The 12,249-nt window shown below is 36.1% G+C and overlaps 1 protein-coding gene across 1 annotated transcript in view; it reads right to left on the bottom strand.

The window, feature by feature from the left end:
* Positions 1-12,249, bottom strand: part of LOC134664655 (acetylcholine receptor subunit alpha-like) — a 130,511-nt gene that overhangs the window by 29,054 nt on the left and 89,208 nt on the right. Inside the window, exon 7 of the mRNA XM_063521398.1 lies at positions 124-270. Coding sequence (XP_063377468.1) covers positions 124-270 — 147 coding nt within the window. The remainder of the gene's footprint in view (positions 1-123; positions 271-12,249) is intronic.

The following is a 12,249-nucleotide window of genomic DNA, read 5'->3' on the forward strand; positions in this document are numbered from 1 at the left end:
CCGTCTTGAAACATTACCTGGTCGTGCCGAACTTGTACTGCGGCCGCTTCATGAAGAGCAGCCGCGGCAGTATGTGGATGAAGACCCGCTTCACCCACGGCGCCATCCGTCTTGAAACATTACCTGGTCGTGTCGAACTTGTACTGCGGCCGCTTCATGAAGAGCAGCCGCGGCAGTATGTGGATGAAGACCCGCTTCACCCACGGCGCCATCCGGTGCGTCTGCGGCGACCGGAAGTGCACGTTCAGCACCACTACTGTCACGCATATACTGGAACAAAAGTACCGGTTAATGTTAATTGTACATGGATAACACCTACAAAGAATAGGGTATTTGACTACTACTAGTCAAACCAGAGTCTCTTTTTAGGGTTCCGTACCCAAAGGGTATTACTAAGACTTCGCTGTCCGTCCGTCCGTCTGTCACCAGGCTGTATCTCACGAACCGTGATAGCTAGACAGTTGAAATTTTCACAGATGATGTATTTCTGTTGCCGCTATAACAACAAATACTAAAAACAGAATAAAATAAAGATTTAAATGGGGCTCCCATACAACAAACGTGATTTTTAACCAAAGTTAAGCAACGTCGGGAGTGGTCAGTATTTGGATGGGTGACCGTTTTTTTTTTGCTATTTTTTTTTGTATTATGGTACGGAACCCTTCGTGCGCGAGTCCGACTCGCACTTGCCCGGTTTTTTTTGAACTGTCGAAAACGATTACGACGATATGGTGTAAAGTAATTTATTTTAAATAAGTACAGTAATACTCTACCCACCAAAAACATAAATGTAAAAAAGGAGAGCCAAGTTCAATACAAAAATTATGCTCGGCTGTGGGGCTCGCCGCAAAAAGAATGGAGATCTAAATGAGTGCCACTGCCAAGTTCTATGCAAAATCCAAATATGTATTTATAGGAACAAAATAACATTATAAACAAGTATTAAACTCCATTTCCTTGCTTTATTGGATACCTATAACAATTGCTGTTATTTAAAAAAATGTGAGATCTTAAAGTAGGTTAGATTTGACTTGGCCAGTTTTCATTATATCAATCATTTTATATATATTGTAATTCTGATAAAACCTGGCCAAGCCAAATCTAACCTACTTTAAGATCTCACATTTTTTTAAATAACAGCAATTGTTATAGGTATCCAATAAAGCAAGGAAATAGAGTTTAATACTTGTTTATAATGTTATTTTGTTCCTATAAATACATATTTGGATTTTGCATAGAACTTGGCAGTGGCACTCATTTAGATCTCCATTCTTTTTGCGGCGAGCCCCACAGCCAAGCATAATTTTTGTATTGAACTTGGCTCTCCTTTTTTACATTTATGTTTTTGGTGGGATATCAATACTTTTTGTAAAGAAAACTAGGCAGGTATTGAGATTTAATGTTTTTTCTTGTGTTTCCGCTGTATGGTTTTTACTTCTGTTCTTTGTATAATTATGTGGTACCGCGCGCCGCCGACGACACACCGTTGGCCGGTTGTTTAGAGCGTATTAAAAGTTTTTTGTATGGGGACACCACTTATTTTTTGACTAAACTTTATTTTAATATAGCAAATATAATAATACATATATTGGGGCAGTTTCAAATATCTGCTTGTAACGGTTCCAACGCTACAATAAAAAAATATTTTTTTGTATGGGGACCCCCCCTATTTTTTTTACTTTTTTTTATTTTTAGATTTTTTCCTACGCTTACACACAATAACCGAGCTGGATTCCAAATTTCATCCTTCTAGGTCATCTGGAAGTAGGTTAGGTTTAGGTACTTATATCAGTCCAAATAAAAAATGTTTTTTTTGTATGGGGACCCCCCCTATTTTAAAACTTTATTTTATTTTTAGATTTTTTCCTACGGTTACACGCAATAACCGAGCTGGATTCCAAATTTCATCCTTCTAGGTCATCTGGAAGTAGGTTAGGTTTAGGTACTTATATGTCAGTCCCAATAAAAAGTGGTTTTTTTGTATGGGGACCCCCCCTATTTTTTAACTTTATTTTATTTTTAGATTTTTTCCTACGGTTACACACAATAACCAAGCTGGATTCCAAATTTCATCCTTCTAGGTCATCTGGAAGTAGGTTAGGTTTAGGTACTATAAGTCATAAGTCAGTCTTAAAATTTACGACTTTTTGACCTTCATACCTTTATAACCGTTTGAGCTAGCTTCATGAAATTTGGGCTTCTAGATATCCTTATGGATATAATTAAACACACGTAGTTTTATGTGTTTACGTCAAAGATGTTTTGAGTTATAGAAGGGTCAAAAGTGGCACCAAGTGGTTCGTGTAATATTACACTCGGCGCTGGCTAGCCAGTTCCTTTGCTTGAACTTGGCTTGACACGCTGCCGCGTGTCTAGATTTGGAAAACTTAAAAAAGCAATATGAAGATCACAAGTACATATGTAAAGGGAATGCCCAATGTATCCCCATCTTTTTTATGTGCCAACACATGATTATGTTATGTGTTATTAATTATCTTTTGGGGTAACTAGGTTCAACCTACCCTTATACCTATCTGATTTACCTATTACGAGATTAAATAAAATAAGTTTGTAAATACAACAATATAATTGCACGTTAGGTAATTTCTTTGATGTTAACGACAATGTGCGTAGAATTATATGACATATAATATGTAATATGAAAACACGTTATTTTGTTTAATAATCAAAATAATACTAACTATAATAATAATTACAAGATTAATTCTTGCTCAATTTCGTGCGAAACAAAACATTAATTCATAGTAACAGTATAACGAGATCATATTTATTACCCCTTAGAAGCAAGCATTACAAACACTCATTAAAAATACGAACGCCTCTTAATTTGCGTCTTACTTAAATTTTACTTGCACATTGAAGGGATGTTTACAAAAACAACATAACTGCTTAGAGCGGTTGACACTTTTTTAAGAACATTGTTCATCGTTTCAGGTGTCAACCAGTGTAGTCAGCTATGTTGTTTTTGTAAACATCCCTTCAATTAATGCGTACATTAAACCTCAAGGGACACAAGTAGGTGTTTTGTCTCAATTTATATATCTCATCTACAGACGGCTAGTTAAAATGTTTATTAGTACCTACACGACGAAGATTTTACCTAATCTTCGTTGTTTTGAATTGAGAACAGGCCGCGTAGCCAAGATGCCGATCGCTTACTCTCCGTAGCGATCGAAACGCAACTGTCACTGTCGCACTAATATAGAAGAGTGATAGAGGGACATAATGCTTTTCGTTGTCGAAGCGATAGCGATTGTAACCTTGGCTAGGCCGGCTGTACCCCTAGTGTAAATTTCATTCGATAGCGCAATGTAACGTATCTACGCGTTTGCGTTAAGTGTAATGTTGCATGGGATTTTGAGTTTCCGAAGTCCTAACGCCAAAGCTTGGCGCGCTGTTCAAAATCCTATACAAAAAGTTTTCTTTTTACGATAGACAATTAATACTCATCGAGACAATTCTAAAAACCCCCAACACAATTATTTTGCGTTGTTTCATCACAGAGTTCCCATGGCCACTTGGCCAGCTTCAGTTTCCATCATCAGATCAGCTCGATTGTACCATAATAAGAAGAAGAATAGACATAACTTAAACGCAAACGCGAACGCTTGTCACGCTATACAGGTTGATTTCGGGGTCGTGGAGCAAGAGAGCCAGACATCATACAGAATCCAAAGATGAGCCTAATGATGTTGATAATTATTGTTTATCACCAATAATGATGATTATTTTCCAGATGACAAGTAGGAAAAAATATTTTTTCATACAATTTGGTGACCCTACTCAATGTGACATCTTGTCGCTTTCCATACAGCGTATGTCAAAAATTATAGGGTGACCATAATTACTTAGTATAACATTAATTTTACTTGAAAAATAAGAATAATTAAAGTAATTATCTTTTAATCAAATACTACCATAATTATGATAATGTGGATCATTTACAGAGTCAGAAAAATTAGTTCTGGATCACGACCCAGAAATCACCCTGTATATAGCGATAGCTTCAGAATGTATCGTCAATAAGCATTATGACACGTCCATTGAGAGGTTATTAGATTTCTCCTTTAGCTGGATACTTTTGCTATATATTGCGGCTTAGAGGGATCGGGAAACAACATACACCTTTCTCTGTCCATCTCAGCTGAAAATTCCGGGAGAACGGATATATGTAAATAATAACCCCTTAAGGGCTCACTATCTCGCTGTAGGTGTATTTAGGATCGAAATACACATAATATATGTATCTCCTTGCGTCATATGTACTAGTAATCCCATGTATGCGTCGTCCGATAAAATCCCAAACGCGTTCTCGCTTTTAGCCCGGCCGGACTTCATACAATAAAAGTACTAGATTACTAGTTTTACAAGAACCTAAAAAAGCTAGGCTTTGTATTATAAAATGTATTTATGTTAGCGAAATTTGTAAGACTGAAGCTTCAAAATGATGTAAAGGACTACATCTAAATGTTGATAATTACAATTTCGAATCGTTAATTCTGCAAATATTTACAGTAAACTCAGTTAATTTATATAAACAAGCAAGCCGAAATGAAATCTGTGCGCAAACAAGGGTAAGTGTTGTTTTGTTAATAGGGTGTAAACGGTGGAATAGTTCAAGTGTGTGATAGTTGCGCACACACATACATGGGTAAAGAGCATGGAAGACAGCAATTAATCAAGATTTATTGGGCGAAGTTAATCACTGGGCGCGGATACGGAAAGTGCGTGTGTGTGTGTGATCCACAGACTACCATCCACTTATTCCACATTCTTAGCTTTATTCAGCATTTAGGAACACCATGTAAGTACCGATACCGTGTGTAAACATGGTCATTGTCTCCAGCAATGGAGTATATATTAAAGATGAAGTTTTTAGTAGGTAGGTACATTTTGGACTTACAAAAATGGTCCACATGACTGAATGACAGGTATCACTGAGTTATCCCTTCAACCTTTCTGTTATCGAATACTCAATTTCCCGCTATTAAAAAAAGTTTTGATTGGTCACTTTGATTAACTTCCCCCCCCCCCCCCCAACGCAAAAAGAGGGGTGTTATATGTTTGACGCCAATATCTGTCTGCTTGTGGCATCGTAGCTCTCAAATGGATGGACAGATTTCAGTGCGTTTTATTACGGAAAAGCGAGTTAGGCTAGGGTTTTTATAATATGAATATGAAAGTAAAATATAAAAACACTTACAAAACAATAAAAAATACACATAAACACATTATAAAAAACCTAACCTAGGGTGCCGCCGGCAGCGGGGCAGAGTCCAAGCTGCCGGTGGTCAGGGTGAGGAATCGACGTACTATACGTGCCGGCGCCGTGTCCAAAATTACCGCCTTCTGCATCTGACCCTTGATCCAACCACCCAGCGAGAGTCTCTCTAGGTGTTGGTCGAGACTCTTCGCTATGAGACCGTTCGCTGACACGACTATATGAACAATTTATTATTATTCATTATGGGAGTGAGGTTGGGCGTTAAAGGAAAACAACTAGCTTTGAGTATAGACGTATAATGACTTAAATAACACGTACATGCACTTATATACGCCGGCTATGCTTGTGTGTGGGTGAGGCATAGCACACACACTACACCTCCCCCCTTGAAGAAAAAAAAGATTAATATTCTTTAAATTTAATCTTTTTTTATAATAAAATTTATTACTTATAAAGTAGTTTATTAAAAAAAATTAGCAACGAAAGTAAAAATGCATAAATGAACCTTGAATATATGTTTCACGAAAACAAACCAAAGAAAATAAGTGTGGATTAATTATAAAAAGTTTCACAAACAAACAAAAAAAAACAACTTAAGTAAAAACACAATTGTTAAATAAAAAAAAATTCTAATGTCACAAAATATTTTGCTTTCTAAAAATCCAAACAAAATTTAAAAAGTAATTTAAAGAAAAATGTAACTGTAACAAAATAACATTTTTAATTATTTTGGATGAAAAAAAAAATTGTTATACACAGTGTACCTACTGAAGAACTGGTTAAATATCTTTAACAGGAATTAATCATAAACTTACATATTCATATGAATGCGATTTGATAAACCAAATTAGACTAAATAAACCCTTAATTTACATTTCAACTAATTAGTAAAAAAAACTTACAATAACATACAGGATATTAAAATCTATATAATATATTATAATATGTTCTGGATATATCCATATTCATTCAGAGACTCTGTTTTTACAGTTTATTTAGTATACGTATGTATTGTCCATAATTCATGTCATGATCACAATTATTTTTTTATTTTATTTTACTTGCAAGTCTTAACCTTTTTATTTAATCATTTACTCAGTTTTCACATCTTTATGTTACAATATGACGTCATTCAATTAAATATTTTTTTTTCTCATTTTATTTATTCATTTATAGTGACATATTTTATGCTTCACTGAAATCAAAGATCAAGGGTACGCAACGCTTTTACATACGTGGTCGGCCGACCTTACTATACATATAATATATTTATTTATTAGCTCAGGATACAAGGATATTTATTTTTAAGCGCGCACACATACTATTTATTTATTCATACAGGCAGTTCTTTTAACACATCCATACACAATATCATTCCGTGTGTCCAAGGAGTCTCCACGATTGATACTCGACCGAATCATGGTCAGACCTCCAAGGATTCCGTGCCTGCCTTGTATCCTGGCGTACCCTTGCTAACCTAATCGCTCAAGGCCGCCTCTCGGGCCACCGAAGATGCGATAGGTACATATATTTTTTTTTTCAATTACTTTCTTTCATTATCCCACTCAAAATAAACCATCACTCAAAATACAACCACATAATAACTCAAACACCATGAAAACTTTAACATATAAGAATTTCAGCAACTCTTAGTTGATCAGGCTAATCGTCTTTTGAAAAACTTACGTGTTAAGTTTTCCCATACATCAATATTTTATCACTTTTCCAATAAAATACAAATTCCAATGTTTAAATCTTTTCTTAAACAAGCCCATACCTACAATAACACTGATCTTCTTTGCAATACCACTATTTACTTTAAAAGTCATGATATCCATAATTATAATACTTCGTCATTATTTTCTTTGTTAAATATGTCAATCCATGAATTAAAAAAAAAAGTCTTGTCCGATACAATTGTAACTCGCTATCATAAAAAACACAATTCAAATTCTAATTAAAAATAAAGTAAGTACTTATGGTTAAAAGTCGGTACTGACATACTTTTATATTCTAAGATATGAGATTTAAAATATTTTAATTATTACTTACTCTTATTTCAATTTAATATCATTACAATAATGTTTAAGTAATTTAAATCAGTGCACGAGCTATGAAATTAGAGATGAAATAACAGACGCCGCATACCGATCCCTTTAAGGAGTGCACGCGCCGCCGTTATGTTATGTGCCATATTTGTAAGTTGTAAGGAATAAAATCATGTCATGTTATCTTATCTTATTATCTTATCTTATTGTTTTCGGGGGCCCTTGCGGATACACTTCGACCCATAGGGATCTTTTGTGCAGTTACCCCCTAGAAGAGATCCGTCAACTACTCAAGAGCTTTTCCCACCATATCCATGTGTCGGATGATGGAGCTCATGGGTAGCGTTTTAAAGTCCTTTGGTTCCAGGTATCCTGCTCCAAAGTCCTTCATTCTTTGTCTGGCGAGGGCGTGATCATGTCATGTTACTAAGTATAAGATGTATGACATTTAATAAACCGAAACTATCAAATGTATGTATTTTAGACCCCATATATTGTGGTTTTGTCATCAAGCGGCAGAGTTCTACTTACCAAAATAGGATTTTATTCAGCCAGATTAAAACTAACATACGGACCTTTAATATAAAGTCCAACAAAAAGTTAAAATAAAAGTACCTATTATTTAATAAAAAAAAAAAAAATTAGCAATCAAAATAATTAAATGTCCCTTATTGCACGGCACAGCACTAAACTACATTTATCACTTTGTCGTTTTTCCACACACCAAACTACTCGCTCCTTATAGTCCTTGGACCTCCAGACGCCACACTCGACCAAGGACACCAACAACGCCCTGCTGCAAACCATCATTATTACTAGCTTTGCCCCCGTCAGCATTTTACTTTTTATTGGAATCTTTCCGTTGAAATATCAAAACTGTCCACTTTTACCGTTTTTATTATACTATTCCGCAATAAAGTCATCCACCAATGCTTTACAGTGTAAAGTTTACAAGAACCTTCCGCGTGTAAAGTTCGTTTTAAATAATATGTATCTAGTCCTGGCAATCACTGTCCAATTATGCACGATTTTAATATCACTTATCCCATTTTCACTTTGCTCAGAAATGTCCGACACAATTTTGTATAACATAGTCCTTCAACTTAAAATTTTGATTTTTCTCCATGTCCTTGACTGGCCAGTGCAGCGCAAGGCCGCACTGGCAGGATCGCCACGTGAGGTTGGGCGTTAAAGGAAAACAACTAGCTTTGAGTATAGACGTATAATGACTTAAATAACACGTACATGCACTTATATACGCCGGCTATGCTTGTGTGTGGGTGAGGCATAGCACACACACTACAACTAACGCATGGCGAGTTGTTCTCAAATGCTATATCTAGTAGGCAAGAAAGTGATCTGTGTTCTTAAGCGGCTGGGAATTCGCTATCTCAGCAGGGTCTAAACGGTCGGATCGCGGTCGCTTCGAGAAAGGGTGATAAATGAAGAAAATTACGACGTATTCTTAAAGCCTACATATTTCGCATCTATTTGAATTGTTTCTTTTCTTCTTATGTCCAATAATCTATACCTCTCGCGTCTAATTTATAACTTCTTTGTCGTAGAGAGTGGATATCGAGAATTCAACTACTTATAGAATACAATAATAAATATCACTTATTATAGTGATATTTAATAAGATAAATCCGTAAATTAGAATGTTCGCAATAGCTGATTCAACGTAGATAATTTTGTATTTACTTACGTTTGGTTTAGCGATAGGATCATAGCTTGCCACGATGACATGTCACGATGTTATTATTATATAGAAGGTGTTAATATTATACATATAGAAGGTAACGCAGGCGACGTAATCCGTTTAAAATTTAATAAACAGCGCCTTTACGGCCTGATTTCTAATAATAAATCTGTGCGGAACCGAGATGTCATTTAATCTTGTAATTTACTAACATAAAAATCGCAAGCACGCCCGCAACATTTTTCCGCGCGTTTCTTTTTTGCGGCGTCACAGATACATTCATCATATTAACGCGGACCTCAAGCTTTGAATTAAGGAAAGGGCCTGACGGAACCCGCTGTTTTATTGTTTTTTATGTGGGGCTGTTAAACATTTTTATTTTATCAAATTGTTTGCTTCTTTGTCATGTCAGAGTCTGTTATATTGCAGCAAATTAGTGGAAACTGGGAATTAATAGGACACGTCTGGCGTCGCGCTTACTAATTAAGCATATTATTAGGATAGGCTAATTAATATATTATGGAAGTCCCATTGTTCAAAAACTAAGACCTACTTGTGGAATCCTGGGATATAGACTAGATAAACTAATACGAGTGTTTCTTGGGTATTTTATTCATAGGTACCTACATTTACTGGCTCATGTCAAATAAAAAAATGTATCATTCAAAACTGTTATTACTATGTATTTATTCTATTTATCGCAGTATCGACAAATATCTCTCTTTACATTAATGTTGACTGATAGGCATCTTATATCTTTAAGTTGCGTCCGCCCTATGTAATCGAAGCTTTTGTTTTATACAAAAGTTTAAATAAATAAATAAATACATACAATCATAAATCGAAACACTGTCAAAACGTAATGTTTATTAACATCGAATCATCCATCAGTCGTTGCGAGACTGCGTAAATCTTACGTTCACCTACATTTATACCGGAATAATCCCATTTTCGGGATGACCCAAACCACCCAATCATTTCTCGATACCCGCAATAACCAGTATCATTTCGGTGGCCCTTACGCATTACCCGAAATGGCAGAATCAAAGTTCCGGGAGGGAGGGACCATAGATCACTTGGCTCAGGGTACACTTAGGGTATTATCGTTCACCTAATGTGGTCGATGAATCAAACTACCGTAGCCAGGTACGATATGTTTTTAGATGAAAACATCATGACCTCACCAATAAATTGAATAGAATAATCTTACATACACTAAGCTAATAGTCGTAGTCCCACAGTAACAAATGTCTAATAATAGTAGAAAACATCAAAATTCTTGAAGCAAACATCTGTTCTTAATCACACAAACAAAAGTATATGCTGGGATATCAAGTCTCGGGGCCACCAGCTTTGCAAGCAAGGTTAGTAGATAAGTACTAAATTGTCTAATGGCTCCTGTACACGATGGGCCAGCGCCGGCCACTCCAAGGGACGCATTTATGCGTTAGAGGGAGCAAGTGATATTGCTATCTCATTCTACCGCATGGCTGCGTCCCTTGGAGTGGCCGGCGCTGGGCCATCGTGTAGAGGAGCCATAAAGCGACCGTGAAAATGCGGAATCTGTGTGCGGTACTCCATGGGAGGGGGAGACTCGACCGCAGCAAATAAGTGGGAATTGGGACTTAAGGGGCTACCCGAGGTTTTCATCGATTTTTGACAAGTTTTGAATCGTATCTCCTTTTTTTGCACTACAGATAGAATTATAAGACAAACTGTTATCGGTTCTTCAATCTTTTATCTCCGGTTTTGTCCACCGGATTTTGAAAAAAATGAATACTTATTTTTTTATGAATTTTTTAAACATTGTCTAAAAAAACACTTTTTTCGTATCTAGTTTGCAGTGAAGGATCTTACATGTACGAAATCTACATATTTGGGTTCGTCTTCGAAGTCTCGAAAATCGTGTCCAAGGTTTTTATTTTAAACTAATTAACACAAAAGTTATGGCCAGAAAACCAGTTTATTAGCCTAAAATTGTTCAACTTTGATGCCAAATATCGCGAAGACAATGAACTTTAACGTAAATATGGGATACTATATTGCTTAAAGCCGTTGCTGTTAATATGATAAGCTACAAAAAACATTAGAAAACTAAGGGATTCAGATCGAAGGTCATTGGCGTGGGGGAGCCCCTTAATACGATACACCTCGTCGGCGCATGCTAATTATGTCATATTAAGATGAAACTAATTACGGAAGTCCCCTTGTTTGTAAACCGACGGAATATTAAACGATATTACATCCAGGCCGTATATCGTTGAACGCGTGAGCGAGTTAGGGTGTCAGTCCAACAACAATCATAACAAGGTCGCGTCGCGAGATTATACAAAAAACCGGCCAAGTGCGAGTCGGACTCGCGTTCCAAGGGTTCCGTACATTACTAAATTGTTAACAATATATTTTTTTATATATGTGAAACGCGAGTGAATTGCCTTTATAAAACCCGTAGGGGTCGGATCAAAAACTAAGTAATTGTAATTGGTCCGACTCACGCTTGACTACATATTTCTAATAGGTTTTCCTGTCATTTATAGGTAAAGACCTATTTTATGTATTTTTTTCAAAATTTTAGACCCAGTAGTTTCGGAGATAAAGGGGGGGGGGGAATGGTCATTTTTTTCCTATTTTCTTGAATTAGTTCTAAACTGTTTATTCTAAAATTATAAAAAATATATTTTTTAGATTCTCACATTGAGCTCTTTCATTTGATATAGTTTGAAAAACTTTGTTTTTTGATTTTCTCATTTACCCCCCAAAAGTGGCCCCCGTGTTTAAAATTCATTTGTTTACGTTACATGTCCGTCTTTGGGTCACAAACTTACATATGTGTACCAAATTTAAACTTAATTGGTTCAGTAGTTTCGGAGAAAATAGGCTGTGACAGACGGACAGACAGACGCACGAGTGATCCTATAAGGGTTCCGTTTTCTTCCTTTTGAGGTACGGAACCCTAAAAATTATGCGTAAACGAAGAAAAAAATACGGGTACCAATGGGCTCAGCTCATGTGCTCACAGTGCGACATGAAAGAGTAGAAATAAAGTAAAATGGAACTAAACGATTTCCAAATTAAATTGTTGCCATGTTGCATTTTACGTCAAAAATGTGACAGTTACGAAGAAAATGGCATCCTCGTTTTTTTCTGCTATTTTATGTCGCACTGTATAATTATGTTAGAAATTCTCCTGTGCTTGGTAAGCTGATAGAACGACGCCTCAGCTACCCGGAGCCGAGGTATTGGCAGTAATACGTTTA

Source organism: Cydia fagiglandana, chromosome 5 (genome assembly GCF_963556715.1).
Source record: "Cydia fagiglandana chromosome 5, ilCydFagi1.1, whole genome shotgun sequence".
Taxonomy (NCBI): domain Eukaryota; kingdom Metazoa; phylum Arthropoda; class Insecta; order Lepidoptera; family Tortricidae; genus Cydia; species Cydia fagiglandana.